General features: G+C 26.2%; 2 protein-coding genes across 2 annotated transcripts; one reads left to right on the top strand and one right to left on the bottom strand.

Moving 5' to 3' along the window:
- The first annotated feature begins 384 nt into the window (after positions 1–384).
- LOC111631061 lies at positions 385–14,212 on the top strand. The gene is made up of 14 exons (XM_023375255.1): positions 385–535; positions 614–708; positions 2,461–2,622; positions 5,422–5,596; positions 9,644–10,147; positions 12,483–12,588; positions 12,664–12,838; positions 12,900–12,987; positions 13,060–13,275; positions 13,352–13,507; positions 13,585–13,687; positions 13,759–13,890; positions 13,955–14,041; positions 14,110–14,212. Exons 3-14 carry the CDS (start codon positions 2,539–2,541, stop codon positions 14,210–14,212), a joined length of 1,929 nt encoding a protein of 642 aa, XP_023231023.1. The 5' UTR covers positions 385–535; positions 614–708; positions 2,461–2,538.
- Positions 14,213–15,564: 1,352 nt separating this feature from the next.
- On the bottom strand, positions 15,565–19,451 carry LOC111631062 (mitochondrial coenzyme A transporter SLC25A42-like). Its single transcript, XM_023375256.1, has 8 exons — positions 19,314–19,451; positions 17,412–17,501; positions 17,255–17,336; positions 17,086–17,194; positions 16,830–17,019; positions 16,645–16,761; positions 16,426–16,577; positions 15,565–16,360 (listed from the first exon to the last, which is right to left on the bottom strand). The coding sequence occupies exons 2-8, from the start codon at positions 17,435–17,437 to the stop codon at positions 16,059–16,061; spliced, it is 978 nt and encodes a 325-aa protein (XP_023231024.1). The 5' UTR covers positions 17,438–17,501; positions 19,314–19,451; the 3' UTR covers positions 15,565–16,058.
- Positions 19,452–19,663: the final 212 nt, after the last annotated feature.

The following is a 19,663-nucleotide window of genomic DNA, read 5'->3' as shown; positions in this document are numbered from 1 at the left end:
AAAAACTATTCTAAATTGTAGTATAACCTAGGATTTCAAAAAGAAAAAGAAAGTACTACTGTTACAATTATAGATAATCTACAATCATTGAGGAATTGAACTGCATATCACAAAAACACAAGAAATTGGAAAAGTTATGGCATAAATTAAGTATATAGTTTATTATTTTAGAAATTAACATAATTGTTAATTATTTAAATTATTTTTTATTTTTATTTTTTATTTTTAATAATAATAATTAAAACAATAAAATTTTTCAGTTTTATTATAATTTAATCAATCATGTTGAAGTTTGTTTTTATATGTAACATATGAAAAACTAAAATTTAATTATTGCATATTCTTATAATATATATGCTAATCTTTTTTACTTCTTTAGGTTCAATTATTTTAGACACATTTTGTTTCAACAAAGCTGCTCAAATTGCTACTTCTAAAGACAGAGATATTGCAGAAAAACTGGAAGTATTCTTAGATGGTGTCAGTAAAGAAGAAGTATTTGAAGTTTTACATTCTGCAAAATATGACCAATCATGTAAAATTATAAAGTAATACTATATTATTTTTAATACTTTTCATTCTTTTAATATATTTCTTTAATTTTAAAATACAGCTCTCACTGCAGAAGATATACTTCGAAAAGATTTGAAAAATATTTTACATGATAACATCAAAATAGGAATAAGTGCTGTTCCTTCTCTTTTAAGTGTAATTATATGATTTATTTTTAAATAAATATTTTTCAATATATAGTTTATTACTACTATAATTTCCAACTCATGAAAACAACTCATGAATTATCTATATTTAAGTCAATTTGAAAGCAGGTTATGTGCTTATTCTAATTTGTAATTACAAAAATCATAAACAGTTTTTTTCTTTGTCTAAACTTGAATGTCTTTAACCTCTTCTCAGTCTAATATTTTTTAGGATGACCATCCAAAAAAAATTATTATTGTTATTTGATATATAATTAATTTTTATGGAGAAATATGCAAAAATTAGCTCTTGCCTGTGTTTTTTTAAATAANGAAATAGATTAATCCATTTTATATTGTTTCTTATGGAAAAATTTGTTTTGGTTTTAGAACAAATTGGTTTTCAAATAACTTTTAGGAATGGATTATGTTCAAAAACCAAGATTTGACTGTAATTTTAATTATTTATTTACTGATTATTAATAATGTTAATAAATAAAATAATTTTGATTATTCATTTAAAAGGAAAACTACCAAAAACAATTTACATACTGCTGTCAATAGATGCTGTCAGATTCTGAAAATAAACTACATTTTTAAAAACATGAAAAATCCTTTCTCCATTTAGTTAGTATAAAAGTTAATTTAACTTGTTCATCAGAATATTATATTGAGCATTAGTCACAGTTTGATCCTTTTCCTGAAAGTACACTAATATAGGGCCATTGACATGCCACTCAAACTAGTCTTCCATTCCAGTGTTCATCACTGATGTTTTGTCTTTTGATTTTAAATCTTTCCACCCATTCATACAGTCTTTCCTGACTCAAACAATTGTCCACATACTGAACTGTCATTCCCCTATAAATTTCAACAGATTTTACTTTCTCTGACCATAAAAAAAAAATGACACTTCGTAGCACCTCCATGGTGCAATTCAACAGTGAAGCATCCATGTTGTATGAGTTATTGTGCAGGTGCATACTGCTTGATCATCACAATCCTTATATGGTGTATTGCTAAGAAGTTATTTTGTGTCCTGCAAAAAGATTTTTCTCAGATTTTTATACATCTCCACAAATTTTAGATTAAAATTCCTAAATTAAAATTAAAATTCCTGTTATATAATGGCTTTCCTACTCATTTACAGAAAGTTGTTTCAGTCCTATAATCAGGATTTAAATTGCTTTCTAGTATCAAAGCTAATGCAATAGTCTTAATTTCATTAAATAAATAAATTAATTAGTTCTTGTTTTTAAAGCCTAACTGTTCAACAATTATATACTTCATTACTTTAAAGATGAATCCATTTTGTTTTCTGTGCAATTCAAATTTCAAATACTTAAATTCTAGAACTATGTTTGCATCTAAATTAAGAATATAATATATTCAAACATGAATTGCTTTTATATGACAATCTATTATAAAATAATTAAAATTAATAAATTTAGAAAAAACACTAGAGATAAACTTTACAATTTGGCCCCTTTTACAATTTGGAATAGGATAATGCAGTCTGAAAACAGCTATAGCTGAGCCAAACTTTATATTCAGCCATTTTCCATCTCAAAATAAAGACAACAGTCAGGAAGATACATTTGCTATAATTTATTGTTTCTTCTTAATTTGTAAATTTTAACTGTAATTATTGTTCTGGTGTTTTAATTTATATTATAGTGCTGAATTTTATTATTTGTATTTTTTGTTATTTTATATTAAACTATTCTGTAATACACTTTAAAACTGATTTTTTTAATTTCAGACATTTAATAAAAAATTTGATTTAGAACTTAGTTTATCAAAGTTCTACAGAGATAATAATTATAGTGTCTTAATAGTAATGAGTTTGAATATTGATAAGAAAACTATGCACATAACAAGAGAAATTGCTGTTTATTCTGAACTACATGATCTTCATACACAAGTAAGTGTTCTAATATTTTAAAAGTCTACTTTTCAAATTCTATCATTAGAAATTTTATTTTTGAATTTACTATTGAATATTTCATTGCGATAACAAAATTATTATNATATTATTTTATTAATACAGTCAAACCTCAGTTTTTAAATGACTCACTTTTCAAACAAACAGTTTACAAACAGAATTTTGAATTCATATTTGCTCCTGTTGCCATATGATATCTTGGTTGCTGAACAAGGTACTCAGCAAGAGCTTGTTCAGCAACCAAGCAAGAGCCACAGATTAAAAAAACACAGATGGTCAATTATCTAAACTTCCTATATTAAGCCAATGATGTAACCAATCAATGACAAAACTATTGATTTAGAAGTTAGTGGTGCCGAGTTCACCTTATATCATTAACTGTCATGACATGAATCATTGATGATGTTGCTATATAAATTAGATTTTAATGTGCATGTGGGAAAGATACTACTACCATTTTTCAGTATGCCCTGCAGTTGAATTTAAATCAAATTAATTAAGAAAAACCTTGTTAATTGACATTCAAGTAATATAATTGGCATCCACGAATTTGATGCTTAAGTCAAATTATAAAACAAGAATTTATTATTATAATATTGTATATTATAATATTAATATTTAATATTTTTAAAAATAATATTACATTGCATTTGTAGGCATTTTTATGCATGAAATACATCTAAAAATTAAAGAAAGTGTTTATTTTGGGGGGTCAGGAATAGATTAATCTATTTTATATTGTTTCATATGGGAAAATTTGTTTTGGTTTTAGAACAAATTGGTTTTCAAATAACTTTTAGGAATGGATTATGTTCAAAAACCAAGATTTGACTGTAATTTTAATTATTTATTTACTGATTATTAATAATGTTAATAAATAAAATAATTTTGATTATTCATTTAAAAGGAAAACTACCAAAAACAATTTACATACTGCTGTCAATAGATGCTGTCAGATTCTGAAAATAAACTACATTTTTAAAAACATGAAAAATCCTTTCTCCATTTAGTTAGTATAAAAGTTAATTTAACTTGTTCATCAGAATATTATATTGAGCATTAGTCACAGTTTGATCCTTTTCCTGAAAGTACACTAATATAGGGCCATTGACATGCCACTCAAACTAGTCTTCCATTCCAGTGTTCATCACTGATGTTTTGTCTTTTGATTTTAAATCTTTCCACCCATTCATACAGTCTTTCCTGACTCAAACAATTGTCCACATACTGAACTGTCATTCCCCTATAAATTTCAACAGATTTTACTTTCTCTGACCATAAAAAAAAAATGACACTTCGTAGCACCTCCATGGTGCAATTCAACAGTGAAGCATCCATGTTGTATGAGTTATTGTGCAGGTGCATACTGCTTGATCATCACAATCCTTATATGGTGTATTGCTAAGAAGTTATTTTGTGTCCTGCAAAAAGATTTTTCTCAGATTTTTATACATCTCCACAAATTTTAGATTAAAATTCCTAAATTAAAATTAAAATTCCTGTTATATAATGGCTTTCCTACTCATTTACAGAAAGTTGTTTCAGTCCTATAATCAGGATTTAAATTGCTTTCTAGTATCAAAGCTAATGCAATAGTCTTAATTTCATTAAATAAATAAATTAATTAGTTCTTGTTTTTAAAGCCTAACTGTTCAACAATTATATACTTCATTACTTTAAAGATGAATCCATTTTGTTTTCTGTGCAATTCAAATTTCAAATACTTAAATTCTAGAACTATGTTTGCATCTAAATTAAGAATATAATATATTCAAACATGAATTGCTTTTATATGACAATCTATTATAAAATAATTAAAATTAATAAATTTAGAAAAAACACTAGAGATAAACTTTACAATTTGGCCCCTTTTACAATTTGGAATAGGATAATGCAGTCTGAAAACAGCTATAGCTGAGCCAAACTTTATATTCAGCCATTTTCCATCTCAAAATAAAGACAACAGTCAGGAAGATACATTTGCTATAATTTATTGTTTCTTCTTAATTTGTAAATTTTAACTGTAATTATTGTTCTGGTGTTTTAATTTATATTATAGTGCTGAATTTTATTATTTGTATTTTTTGTTATTTTATATTAAACTATTCTGTAATACACTTTAAAACTGATTTTTTTAATTTCAGACATTTAATAAAAAATTTGATTTAGAACTTAGTTTATCAAAGTTCTACAGAGATAATAATTATAGTGTCTTAATAGTAATGAGTTTGAATATTGATAAGAAAACTATGCACATAACAAGAGAAATTGCTGTTTATTCTGAACTACATGATCTTCATACACAAGTAAGTGTTCTAATATTTTAAAAGTCTACTTTTCAAATTCTATCATTAGAAATTTTATTTTTGAATTTACTATTGAATATTTCATTGCGATAACAAAATTATTATTAATAATATAATATTTTGTAACACTAATTATAAAAAGTTATCATTGCTAAGAATAATTCAAATAATTAAATATAATCATAATCTAAAACTTTATTGATGTAAATTGATATTAACCCAGTTATGAGTTATGTATTACAATCTTTTATTAACTTAAACATTTGAACAATTGTATTATTTATTACAAATTAATGTAATGTATAAAAGTTATTAAAATTTTTTATAGTAAAGTTTAAGTTATGAAGCCATAATAGTTATGATATTTTAAAGATACTTTCTTATATTTAATTTTTTGGATTATATTATTTTATTATTAGCAGAATTTTTTGGTCTTAATAATTTAAAGGGGGAAAAATTCTTTATTTTCCAGATATGTAAAGCTTTAGAATCTGAATCAAGTCTTCAGTTAACAAATTTAAATTTTAATATTCCTAATTTAAAAGGATATCATCAAGGAAATGTATCATTAACAAGGAAATATGTTCTTCCTTTCATTAAAGATGTTATAAAGAATATGTCAAATATATGTTCTGTTAAAAATACAGGTATTTAAAAAATTATCTTATTAAGAAAATATGCTATCATTAATTTTATTTGATACAAATTTTAAACTATCCAAAATTCAAATAAGGTTTTTTATCTTTTATAACTTTAGTTAATTTGATTTGAAAAAAATTATGTTTATTGGAATATACTGTAATTATAATAAAATGTTATTTTAATGAATGACAATATAATGAAATTTTCAATATATTTTCAGTTCTTTGCCAATGTATTATGCATCTTAACATAAAAATTAAGATGTGTAAAAAATGTAGTTATTATATATTCCAAAGTTGGCGTGAAGTGTAATTTATTTAACATAAAAATACTTCAGTTGAACAAATCACAGTAATGTAAATTTTAGTTTAACAAAATAAAAGTTTAACCTTGTATGAGATGAAGTGAAAGTGATTATTATAATGAAATCTATAAATAAATTTTTCTTTTACTGTCAATAATGTTTTGACATTAATCTTGCAATACAAATTTTAGTCATAATTGTTGATTTAGTTTGTAGTGTCATTTTTGTATAATTATTCATAATAATTAAAATAATCCACATTGCAATATTTGAAGTAAAGATTAAATTATGATTACTATTTCTGATGTAGTCAACATGATGTAAAATCTGTGCAGTTTTCTAATAAAACAAAGAAATGTGTCAGGCATATTGGAATACTGTGACACAGTTCAGGAATTTATGGAAAAGACTTTGATTATACATACAATGCAATAAAAAACAAGAATTTATTTATTGTGACATTGTCACAATGCCAGATTAATCACCTTTTAATTTTAAAAAATTACATCACTTCCAGTCCAGACTGGAAGTTTGTATATAGTTAATCAAATCTCTGACCTCTAAGCTTTCCATATATGGTCTTGATTTTCATCTGTCTAATCCTTTGTTGTCTATCTAATCCGTATCTAATCTCTGTTCACAAAATTAACAAAGGACAAACAGACAAATGACAATAGGAATGTATAGGTCTACAATTTAAAAATTGCAGTCCAATTTCTTTCAGCAATAAATAACAACTGTTATTTAAAGGAGTATGTGATTATCAATGATATCACTTCATGCATTAACTGTTTGTTCGAGACAGTGATGATTATAAGCTTTTAATTTCAAGCATACATGGCCAGATGGTCAAGGCAATAAATTCTACGCTGCTGCTTTGAGGATCTGAATTCAAGTGTAGATTTGCTCAGAATTTTTCAGGGATGGATTGACTTGGATATGTCAGCCTCCTGCCTCAACAACCAACCATCCCATTGTGTCAATCCAGTAGGTCAAATGGCCTAGGAGTAGGCCATTTGACCAATTGCTACAAAACTCAGTAGTTACATTCAAATACTTCTAACTTAGATCATGTCATACATCTCACCCCAAAATATCGATTGTATTTCTATAAAGCAATTAATTTTTATTTACAGTTGATTTTCTGATTTACACATAGTGTCATCTATTGACAAAAAAAGTTAACAAAATAATTAACTAAATATAATTCTTACAAAAAAAGGATATAATTTTTTAAAATATATATTATATTCACTGAATTACTGCGACAATGATATAGTGTGAAATAGATGCACCATTACACCATTACTGCGACAGGTAGCACATAGCACTTGCTTGTGTGGAGTTTAGTAGTGCTTTGCCCTCTACATCATATTTTTCCTGTTAGCAATAGTCATGCTGGTTATATATCTGACTCTGTTCAGGGGGGAATTTTTGTATTGAAATAACATAGTTTGAGGTATGAATCAAAATTCATATAAGATAATCTGGTCCTTTTCTCTTATAATTTCCATGTCTGGTCTTGACTTTCGTCTATCTAACTCTGTTCTTGAGATTAAGGAAGGTCAGGTTTCATATTAATAATTTCATTGATCTTCTCACCAGATCTGAATTCTAAGATTTGTCAATGTCAGACAATTGCTAAATATTAGATAACTTTTGAAGAAACAAAGATTTTTTTTCATGCATTAGTAGCAAGTTATTGCTGTGTTGAATTTATGATAGTTTTTACTATATAGCAAGTGTTTAAAATTGCTAAATTTTATAGCTTAATTTAAATACACTTTAAGTCCAGTGTTTTTATATTTTAATGTATAATATGTAATGCATTTCTAAGAATGAACCAGTGATAGAGAAGATAATAAAGACTTTAATCTCTTTATCCATTTGTATTGAATTATGATTTCAATATACAGAAGGTCAGAAGGATGTATCTGACAATCATCCTTGTATACTTGTTCTACAAAATATTTATGTTGAGCATAATTATATCAATTAATTGTTTTGTATTTTCTTAATTTTTTTTAGTCAGTATAATTGCTGATCCATTAAAGAATTTTTTTATCAGTAGAAATTGCTTTATTCTTTTATTGCTTATGTTTTATTCTCTAAAATTATATTCAAGAGTTTTTTTTATAGGGATTTGCCTAGGACAGGATTGTGTAGCTTTGCAAACTATTTCTGATGAATGAGTTTTATACTTTGTCATGTTTTTGTATATTTTTTAAGTTTAAGTAAAGAGTATTTAAACTAATATGATAGATTGTATTGTCTGAACTAGTCATGTATCTTCACTTTCTGTTGTCATCAGCAGTTGTTATATCTTTTAAAATATGTTCTGTGATTTTATTACATCTTGATTTTGAATTGCAAGTATAACAATTTTTCACAAGGTAGGACAATGATGCTTCTTTATCAAACATAACTGCTGAAGTTTTTTGCAATATTTTTCATGTTATATTTTTCTATCTATATATTTTATATGATATTGAATATGACAATCTGCCAAGTTTCAGGATACAGATTTTCATTCTCAATTGCAAACAAACCACTTCAATGATTAGTTTGCAATTGTCAAGAATAACTGATTTGGTGTAATTATGAGAGTTGTTTTTAAAAGAAATAGTATACATTATCAGTGTTGTTTTATTTATATATATATTTTTTTTTTGTTTTTGATGGTTATGGTTAGTTGTTGTTAATTGTTAATGGATAAAATATTTCTTATTTTTCCTACAATTAATAAAAACTGTTATATAAATTTCCTATTTTGAGAGTTCTCAAGAATAATTTTTTCTTTGACAAAATCACAAAATTAGAGAAATGATACAATAGAAAATATGGATACACTTCTTCTAGAATATCAAAAAGACAAATGAAATTCTTATCTAAATAAAAATAAGGAAATTTTTAAAACATTCAGGAAATATGATTTAAAAATGGGAAAGTTGTAAATTTTTTGAGAATTTATTTAACAATAATAAATATTTAAAATAATTTGGTTTTTGTTGTATTAAATAGTGGAACAGAAAAAGAACAGTCAGACAATCGTCAAAATAAAAACAAATTCAGACCGTTAAATAATTTTGATGGCAATGATCCTCTAANTTATGCAAAGAATGTCTAATAAATTGTGCTCAGTTTTCACTTATATAGTATGTGTACAGTACTTATCTATTATATTGATATAAGTTTGTTCTGTTTTATTTTACAGTTAAGAAATATTTGTTAAATTTTCAAGTTTCAAAAATTGCAGCTGAAAATGATAGGAATATCAAAATGAATGTATTTAAAATAGAAATTTTTGGAAACTACAATGTATTAGTCCCAAAATACTGAAAATTAAAGATAGTTTGATACCAATTAAAACTATTTACTTCATTGAATATTACATTGAAAACTTGATTGAATAATTATGCAGAATATAATGGCTAATTCACTCAGAATATTTGGGAAAATTCTAGTAATTGTGATTTTATCTACATACATAAATTATTTTCAATGATAAATAACAAACATGACAAACTACAAATAACAAAGATGATTAAAAAAATAACAGATATGCAAAATTATTATTTTAGTCATCTTTTACCTGAAAACTTTGAAAATTTCCTTTATAAATTTATAATGATACGAACCTTTAGAAAAATAAACTATAAATATTTCTGTAAGAAAAATAATAAATATTTAAAATAATTAAATATTTATTTTTTTATTATGCAATTAATGATGATAGATTTTATTACAGATGAGGAGAATAAGAAACTTGTGTCTTCAAATAGCCTTTCTAAAGAAGGAAATATAAAAAATGGTACTTCATATCTTCTGGATGTTACTGGAGATCCAGTCAGTTCTCAAAGTTCCTCAAATCAAAATTCTTGTCCCTATACTCCTCAAAATAGTTATGTAGAAGATTCTTATGAACAGGATTCCGATCCTCTCACTTTACCTAGCTTTAATAATAGAGATATGATTGCAAAGATAGAGGAAAAAAGAAGTAAACTTGGAGGATTTGATGGTGATTCAGATTTTTCAGCTGCAAAGAGCATTCCATTTACACCAAAAAACAGTGAGATTAATATTTCAATGAAATGTCCTGCAGAACAAAATTCAGAATCAAGAGTAATTTTTGAACAGCTACAAGGAAAGAAAGATATTCTTAATCAATTTTTAGAAGAATCTAAATTAAAGAAACAAGAAAATATTGAAGATTCTGGTTACTCAGAATCATCTAATGGAAAAGAATTAATTANGAAAAAAATTTTTTGTTAGTAATTTTTATACAATAATAAATATCTGCATTAATATATATATATACAGATAAAGTTTTTTACGAATTACTCAGTTTTCAATTTGCTATTTATAATGCAAATAATAACAGTTAATTATAGTTTATCAGAAGGATATTAAAAAGATATTACATTCCCTTTACAAGTTTTAAATATCAACAAATTCAAAAAATTGCTCATTTAAATAGGATATAAAACATTTTAAAGTTTTTATTATTATTTTAATCAGAAAATAATCCAAAATTTAAGAAGAAAAATGCCGTTTGAATAATTTTTCCTATTTGTTTTAATAAGCCATAAACTTTAGTATTATAAAAGTTCAGAATGAATTCAAAATATTTTATAGTTCTTCACAAAATGCATAGATCTGAGTTAAAATCTCTAATGTTTTAAAATGAGATCTTATTTGAATTTTCAGGATATTAGATCTACATAGGAAAAAAAAGGAAAATATATTTTTTGGTAAAATATATGTATATGTTACAAATGTATTAATTTTTGTAAATATTATTTGTTTATAATTGGTAATAGTAGAATGCGAGTTAGCTAATTAGTTTATACAACAGATATTATATAAATAACCATATACGAGGTAATGGGGAATAAGGGGGGAGGAATAGTATCATATATAAAACGTATACAATCAGCTCGCTCTGTAGTAGCGCCCCCGCAATAAAAATATTCACCGTACACTGATCGAGAGGAGAAAAATCGACTGCAGCAGTTCGTATCGATCGACGCAGTCTCAGTAGTTAGAAGTGCCACTTCTCAGTCAAGTCCGTCATCCAGATTCGTGGAGAATCGCAAAAGATCCGTCGAAGGATTGACATGCCATCGATGCAGTCCGAAATCATGATTATACCGACACACAATATCCAAAGGTACGACAATTGACGTTTAAAATTGCATTTATAGGGCCATTTACTTGGCGGTTACGCAACGCCATTTTCAGTTATTATCTTTCCGAAAATTGATTTTTTTTTAAATATTTTCTCCTCTCTTAATCTGTCTTTTTATTCTCATTTGCTCAGATGTTTCGTTGGCCTCGATTTTTTTAGTCGATACAGCTGATTAAATTACCGTTGGTCCTACCTGCCGTTTCATTCGCTGTACGTTTTTAATTTAAAAGCGCCGTTCCGTATCCGTTTTCTGCGATAGTGATGCTATTTGCATTGTTATGTTTCAATTAGATCTTCCGCATCCTACGGATTTTCCTAATTTGCCTTTAATGATGTGTAGAATTCGTGTAGTATATCGATTTTCCTGGTTGCTATATATTTCTTGCTTTTTGGTTTGTAAACAGTTTCTGTTTACCGAGTCCGATATGTTAATTTTCCGTGAATTAATTTGAAAATTTTCGGAATTTACGTGCGAAAAACGGTAAATATTCAGTTCTTAATGCTTAATAATTACGAAACGGTCGCGTAATTTCTGTTTGAAATAATATTTCTACGTATTTGTACAGAAATTAAAATTTCCGAATACAGGAAATAAAGGAGTTTATTTTATTATTTTTATATTTTTGATTGGAGTGGGTAAAATTGAGAGCAGAGAAGAAAGAGAAACAACAGCTGAGACGTCTGTAACCATGACAACATCTTGTTTATTCCTTTGATTTGTATTACGCTTGCGTGGTCGTTCGATAGAATCTACAATAAATGTTTTCGCTCGAAGGAATTTGAAATTGCGCAGATTGCAATTTTTCCACGTGTTGGGGTATAAAATCCGCCGATTTATGCCAAATTTATGGAATAACGCGAAGAATTGAACGCCCTTAAACTGAATTCTTTATTGATCACGTCGACCCCGATTAAAGGAATGTGATTGTTAAATAGAATATGCGCAGTTGCGGAGATCAGATAATATTCTTCGCTGTTTTTTATGGTTTCTAATCCGTGTTTTATTTAAATTTTCGTAATGAAAGTAGTCTAATTAGTTGCTCAATGCATTGCTAATTAAAATACGTTATGGAAGTTTCTCATCTGAAACGGTAAAAAATTTTAGATAAATTCAAATTTTTGTAAATAAATGCAAATACAATCAAAACCTTAGAAAACAAAATCTCCTTTCCTTACTTGTATGTTTGTAGAATATAGATTTTATAGAAAACTGCTCTTACAGTTCTTTAGAAATTTGCCTGCTAGATTAAAACTGTTTTGAAAAGGAAACATTTCTTCTGTGTTCTTAAGTGTATTAAAAAATATTATAATTTGTCAAAATGAGGTAATAATAATTAGAGAAAATATTTTTACTTAGAAAGTATTAATTCTGTTGTTAACTGATTACATAATTTTATTTTTAGTTTAACAGTTAAATCAGATCTTATTAAAGATAAAGCTGAAATCGATGCTGGGATTAATTCGGGAAACATTTCACCAGATGACTCGGATACATTTAAAGACAGGTAAAAAAATAGAATAAGAAATAATTAAAATAACTATTATATTTAAAATAATTTGGTTTTTGTTGTATTAAATAGTGGAACAGAAAAAGAACAGTCAGACAATCGTCAAAATAAAAACAAATTCAGACCGTTAAATAATTTTGATGGCAATGATCCTCTAATAGCTGCTCACTACCTAGCAGAAACGGTTGATTTTCCCGATAGTCCTCAACATCTAAAACTACTGAAACGCAGGAGTAGAGAAGCACAGGTACATTTTTAACTTTAAATATTGTTCAGAATTTTATTGTTTATGATTTTGATGTATTCAGGGTATTACTGATGATGATGAAGATGAAGATGACACTTCCACTATTGCTGTCATCTCATTGTCAGATAAAGAGCACCAATTGAAATGTGGCAAGTGAATATTTAGTATAAAATTTATTTAATGAAATGGTTTAACTGTTTTGTAATTATCTATATTTGTAGATCGTCCCACAACATTAAATACAAATTGTTCTACCACACGAAGGAGAAAGATAACTGTCAATCCTGACGTCCTCAGTTCTGACATGAGAGACGAAGACCAAAAGTCTCTTTCCTCATTAAGTAACAAGAGTGACGTTGACATGTTTTCACCAGTAGATGATTTGGTCACTCCAGATGATATTGATACACCAGATGATTTAGATGATTTTACATTAGGTAGTAAATATTAAAAAGTGCTATAATAAATCATTATAAATATAGAGTGCAAACTTTTTAAAATTATTTTAAATAGGTAATGGTTATTCCGGAAGTGATCCTATTCCCGAATTATCTGCTACAGAAGAAATTATTGAAGAAAGAAACTGGAAAACATGTTTTGTAGGTGGTTCAGAACGAAAAATTGATATGAAAGTGATAGAACCTTATAAAAAAGTTTTATCACATGGAGGTATATACTATAAGATTAAAATATAAAATAAGACATTCATATTCTAAAAATAAAAAATACTATATATTTCTATGTAGGTTACTTTGGTCCAGATAGACATGCCATTATAGTTTTTGGAGCTTGTTACTTACCTGATAGAAGCCGTCATGATTATGATTACGTGATGGATAATTTATTCTTGTAAGAATTTTTTAATTATATTGGGAAAAAATTTTTTTCACTATTTTAAAAATTAATTTTCTCATCTCTAGATATGTGCTGACAACTCTGGATCAGCTTGTTGCTGAAGATTATATTTTAATATATTTTCACGGTGCTACACGACGTAGTAACATGCCAAGTTTTGGATGGTTGAAGCGTTGCTATCAGATGATTGACAGAAGGTGATGTTAAAATAATCATTTCTTTTCATTCATAAAAAATATTGACTACTTTTTTAATTTTCAGACTCAGGAAAAATCTAAAAGGATTGTATCTTGTCCACCCAACATTTTGGTTAAAAACTATAGTCATAATGACAAGACCATTCATAAGGTAAATCTGTTAAATTTTCTATAATGCTGGTCAGAAAAACAAATGATACAAACTTTACTTTTTTAAAGTTCCAAGTTTAGTAGAAAGTTACGTTTTATCAACAGTCTTCAAGAATTATCAGATTTAATTCCAATGGATCATGTTAGCATTCCAGATATTGTTAAAAAGTGAGTGTTTTTTAAATAGATATTGGAGAATGTGTGTCTAGTATTTTATTGTTTTGAGTTAAATATAATTTAATGTTTTCATAAAATTAATTAATGAGAGCAGATAGTTTTATATTCTAAAATTTTGACTAGAGAAATTTTAGATAAGATTAAGATCTCATATTTAATTAAGGCTCACATTCTATATAATTGGGGACTTGTAAACAATTTATTATAAATTGCAATTTTAGCAATACTTGAAATTATAAATGAAAGTTATTATTTTAAAGGTTTGATGAAGAGAAAAATCAAGATGCTTATTTTTAGAGGTAAGTAATATAATCTAAATTTTAAAAATTTCTTTAATTATAATAATAAAACTACGTGTTTTTTTCCATTATTTTAGGAACATTTATGTTATCTCATTGAGAAAAGTATTCATTTGTGATGAAAGTAACTATAGCTTAGCTGTCTAAATTATCTCATTTTGTTTATAATTCTCCATTAGAAGATCTTAGTTTTATATATATAAAATATACACATACATATGAGTGATATATATAGTATTTGTAAAATGCATAGATAGTTAAATTTAAAATTTTTCAACTGTGAAGAATTTTACTATTTTAGTTGAAGTACAACTAAATGCCAATGTTAAATTTTGGATGCAAAATCTGGTAATATTTCAGATATTTATTATATATATAAATCAATATATAAATATTTCATTCCAAAATCCACAACGTTGATGTTCTTCCTTTCAAGTGTGTTACCTACCTACATTGTTACCTTTAAGAAGCCATTTTACATCTTGTAATTCATGCTTTAATGTGCCATTTAGTTCTTTCAGACTATGTTATTTGTTTAGTGATATATTTATTAATATATAAACTGTAAACATTGTAATATAAAATTGTTGAAATCTTCCTATTTAAGAGAGAATATAAACGTTGCAATCAGATTACCTGTTGCTTCCGTCCTAGTTTTAGCTTGCTCATTTTCTTTCAATTCTTAGCTGGAAGTAAAAGTATGTTTGTTTATTTGTTTATATAAACTTATAAAAAATTTTTCAAATATTTGCCATATTATAGGCACGCACCAGAAATGTGATATTTGCCAGAAATTTTATTGTATCACAGTATGTGATAATCTTAAAGCATTCCAAAGAATTAAAATTTGTGCTCATTCCATGATCAAAGTGGCCTAATGCGTGCAATTCCATTTTTTTTAAGCAGCTCAAATACTAAAGTTTTGTAAGAAAATTGACAGATAAACAAATTTCAAATGCACAACTGAAATTGAAAAATAAAAATTCAAAAGTACCATTTTTGTTGTTATTTAGTTGAAAAAGCAATTTTTAATTGAAATCAAGAAATGTATTTTGTTTTTTCAGTAGTAAGAAACAAAACTGCATCTTTATATAGCAATTTCCTTGAATTGCAATGTGTTATTCCTGCCATATATTAAAAAATGTGTACAGTTGTCTGTTATGTACATTGCTTTGCTAAGAATCAGAAATAAAACTTCAAAAATGATTTTACTCTTTTGTATTGTTTTTAATAATCAAAGATCACATGTTAAATTAACATTGCAAACATTATTAAATTGCTATTTACAAAAATAGTATTGTAAAACTATTACCAAAGTAAAATATTACTTTGGATAAAATATAACCATAATCTAATTTTGGCAGTGTTTTGAGTTAATAATAAACAAATATTTTTTGTACATTTTTACAATAACAATTTAGTTATTAAAATACTTTCTATACATATTTTTACTTCAAAACAATATATAATTTTCTATGTACAGTGTTTGATTGGTTATTTACACATACTTATTGCATTATTTGTAAATAGAATAAACATTACTTATACTAATTGTTTAAATAAATTGAGGAGGAGATCAAAAGTAGTGAAACTAATGCCAACTGCTATTGGACCTTTAACCCAATTCAAACTGAGTCCTTTATACAAACCAATTAGGCCCTCTTCTCTGATTATCCTTTTTAGTGTTCCCAATATTGTTCGGTATGGCGTTCCAGTCACTTGAGATGTTTGCATGCGTCGTCTCACTATATCCAATGGATAGGAACTAGACTGACCAAGAAGTCCTGCAATGGCACCAAATATCATTCGATAGAAAGGATTGGGTGGTGCACCATTGGAATATTCTGTAAAAAGAATGTTAGGCTAAATATTACACTATTTTGTTATTAAGAATTATATAAGAACATACCTGAATGTAATCTTTTTAACGTTTCATAAGTGAAAAAACTAGTTCCAGCATACGGTATAACACCTATAATTGTTGGTGCATAACCACGATACAAATGAATTGGACCTTCTTGTTGCCAGATTTTAACAAAGACTTGAAACAGACTGTTATATCTGAAAAATAATTTATAAAATTTTCACATTTATTTAAATTTCTTGAATTAAAAACAGTTTAGCTTACTGTTCCTTTTGAGTTACTGCTAATCTTGCTCTAGCCAAATCCAGTGGATAAGTGAAAGTACTCGAAGTTATTCCTGCTAATGATCCAGCCAAAAAAGTTTTTCCAGGATTCTCTTTTCTTTCAAAATAAAGTACTTGATGTGAATCATTTAAAAACATAACTGAGTAATAAATTATGTATCTTACCTTCCCTCATTAGTGTGAACTTTTAATATCCATTTCCACTGCTCATGTGCCGAATATTGAATTGCAGCATATGGAATAATACGAGCCATAGTAGCCGAATTACCACGCCAAAGACTAGCAAATCCATTGCTTTTATAAGAATCGATTAAAAATAATGTTGCTTGACGAAAAGAAAACTGCATCTTTTGTACTAAAGAATGGCAACAAGTAATGATTCCATTTGAAAAATAAACTGTATACTATGAAAAAAACTTACTCTGAAAATTTATTTTTGTGCGATCTAATGGAGCAATTGCAGTTTTAGCTAATGCTCCAGCTACTGCACCTGCAGTCATTGATAAAAATACTCTCTTGGTAGTTGATAACTACAATAAAGTGCAATAATGAATAAAATTTTCCTCTACATAAATAAAGTCTTGAATTACCTGCTTTTCTGTAATTTTGTCATCTTTCTTTTCTTCATTCATGATAAAATTTAAATTTGGTGTCTTTTCAGATAAATGATTTCTGGAAAAAGAAATCTGTTCAGAATATAGAGTACCATTTAGAAAGTTTGCTTAAAAAGAAAAAAAATTAGTGCACCTTTGATCCACAGAAGCCACAATCATAATGTTTGTGTTTTCATGGTAATTGATTCTTGGTGTTTAACATAGCATACAAAAATCATTTCAGCTAAAAAATGAAAATTTAATGTCAGATAATAAAAATTCTCATTCTTTTTTAAACAAATTAAAATTCATTATTATTTCAATGAAAAGTTTGTAGCATTTATAAACTAATTCTAATACATGTATTAGGTACCAAAAATATATATTTTTTTTATGAATTTTTTAAAAATAGAAAATCAAGGTGAATGAAATTGTTTTGGCAGCAAGTTATTACCATCTGGTGAGACAGATTTGTATAAAAATAATAAAAGTAAATAAATTCTAAATTAAAAACAGATTTAAATAAAATTTCCAAAATGATAAAGAAAATTTATTTCCAAATATAATTACTTGAATCAAAACCACTATTAAAGGTTTTAGATAAAAATAAGAAATACAAATTAAAACATGATTGTATAAGAATACAATAAAATAATCATCTAAATTGAATGAATAGATGAATGTACATAAACATAGTTTCATTTATTTTAGACCCCATGGACTTACAACTCTAATTTATTGTAATCAATTACAAGAATTCACATTAGGATGAATTTGAAAGTGCAAAGTGACTATGTTAACAATCTAAAATATCAGATACTGAATTATCAAAAACTAAAGACATTCTTTATTCTAGTGTCTTAATGGATACTTTCGTTTTGGATTAATTTATTAAAATTATTTGCAGTTTTTACAACTTTGACAGTATATATAAATTTACATCTCTTGCATATAATTTAAATATGCAGTAAATTCTTAATAGTTATGTCTTAGTAAGAGCATATTAAGTCAACACAAATATAAAATTGTTTCCTAATTAATATATAATGATCAAATGCAATAAATGTTATTCTTGATAAAAAATAAATTTAATCAGCTGAAAGAGTTTTAACTTGTAACATATAATTTATATACTTTGAATAAAATTATTCAAAGTATATAAAAGGACATTCAAATTGGAAATTTCTAAGCAAAGAACACCGATTTATAAATTATTACACAGTATTAATACACAGTACACATAAATTATTACGATTTATATATTATTATACAGTGACATTGCCTCAAAAAATTTTTTTCAATAAAAACCTTAATATCTTATTTAAAATTTCCTTGTCCTTACAGCAAAATTGGCAAGGAGATTTCTTTGATGAAAAATACATTAACAAAGTTACAACAAAAATAAATATTAAATAATAATAAAATCAAGAAATGAAGTCAAAAATTGAATTTTATTAAGAAATAGATAGTAGTAAATTAAAGATATGGATTTTGGGACAACTCTACAGAATTACTGCCTTATGTGATGATAAACTTCAGCATATTAATTAAGAAAGTCAATTTATTAGAACAAAACATCATCAAATTGATGAATTAATGTGACTTTTATTGTATAAACAATCTTGGTTGTAGAGGTTGATTCTGTAGGTAAACTTTTCTTGGCACCGTTTTATACATATGCACATGTTAACATGTAAAGTATGCACCAAGGAGTTTGTGAAAACGTTTTCTTGCGTGCACTATAAAGCAATATCATATAAAATCGAATTGCAAATTGCATTTAATTTCCATTTATAACCAGGATAAAAAAAGTTGGCCAAATTTAATTACGAGTAATTTCAAAATATTTTTTCCTCGCTCATTATTTTGTTTATTCACTAAAAAGAAATGAGATAACAATTAGAAATTTTCTAGTTGTAATGTCATCAAATATCGAAAACGTTTTTGAATATTTGTAATGAAATATATTTCGAAATAAGTCAGGTGATTTAATGTCTGAAAACAGCAAAATTTTATATGATAAATCTAATTCTATGATTTTATTGTAAAAACTTACAAACGAATACAAGTTCTAATCTGCAAACGTTTCGGTGATTATTTAATAAATTAACTTTACGAAACTCGTGCAATTCGTCTTTCCTCCTCCGGCAAATAATCCATTCCAACCCCGACCTTTCACTCCTTTTAATATTCAAATTACCAGACGCCCTCTGGTGGCAGAGAAGTTATTCCATTCAAATAGCTTCACTGTTTCAAGAATATGATGGTTTAAATTACTAAAAATCTCTTCGATTATTACTTTACAGATTTCAAAAAAAAAAAAAAAGAAAAATAAAATTTTATATTCTAGTATTACTATTTAATTTTTTTAACTAAATTATTGGGGTGCTGTCTAATGAAGTGCCC

This window comes from Centruroides sculpturatus, unplaced genomic scaffold, assembly GCF_000671375.1.
Source record: "Centruroides sculpturatus isolate CEXI.00-Female unplaced genomic scaffold, Cexi_2.0 scaffold654, whole genome shotgun sequence".
Taxonomy (NCBI): domain Eukaryota; kingdom Metazoa; phylum Arthropoda; class Arachnida; order Scorpiones; family Buthidae; genus Centruroides; species Centruroides sculpturatus.
The sequence above is the reverse complement of the archived record's forward strand: the minus strand, read 5'-3'. Positions and strand labels throughout refer to the sequence as shown.

Excerpts from the sequence above, each read along its gene's own strand:
- LOC111631061 (XM_023375255.1), top strand. The coding sequence starts at position 2,539 with ATGAGTTTGAATATTGATAAGAAAACTATGCACATAACAAGAGAAATT. Across the intron at positions 13,276-13,351 it reads TTTAGATGATTTTACATTAG|GTAATGGTTATTCCGGAAGT; the intron begins GTAGTAAATATT and ends TATTTTAAATAG. Across the intron at positions 13,891-13,954 it reads TATCAGATGATTGACAGAAG|ACTCAGGAAAAATCTAAAAG; the intron begins GTGATGTTAAAA and ends TTTAATTTTCAG.
- LOC111631062 (XM_023375256.1), bottom strand. The coding sequence starts at position 17,437 with ATGATTGTGGCTTCTGTGGATCAAAG. Across the intron at positions 17,195-17,254 it reads ACAAAATTACAGAAAAGCAG|TTATCAACTACCAAGAGAGT; the intron begins GTAATTCAAGAC and ends ACTTTATTGTAG. Across the intron at positions 16,762-16,829 it reads GTTCACACTAATGAGGGAAG|AAAAGAGAATCCTGGAAAAA; the intron begins GTAAGATACATA and ends TTATTTTGAAAG.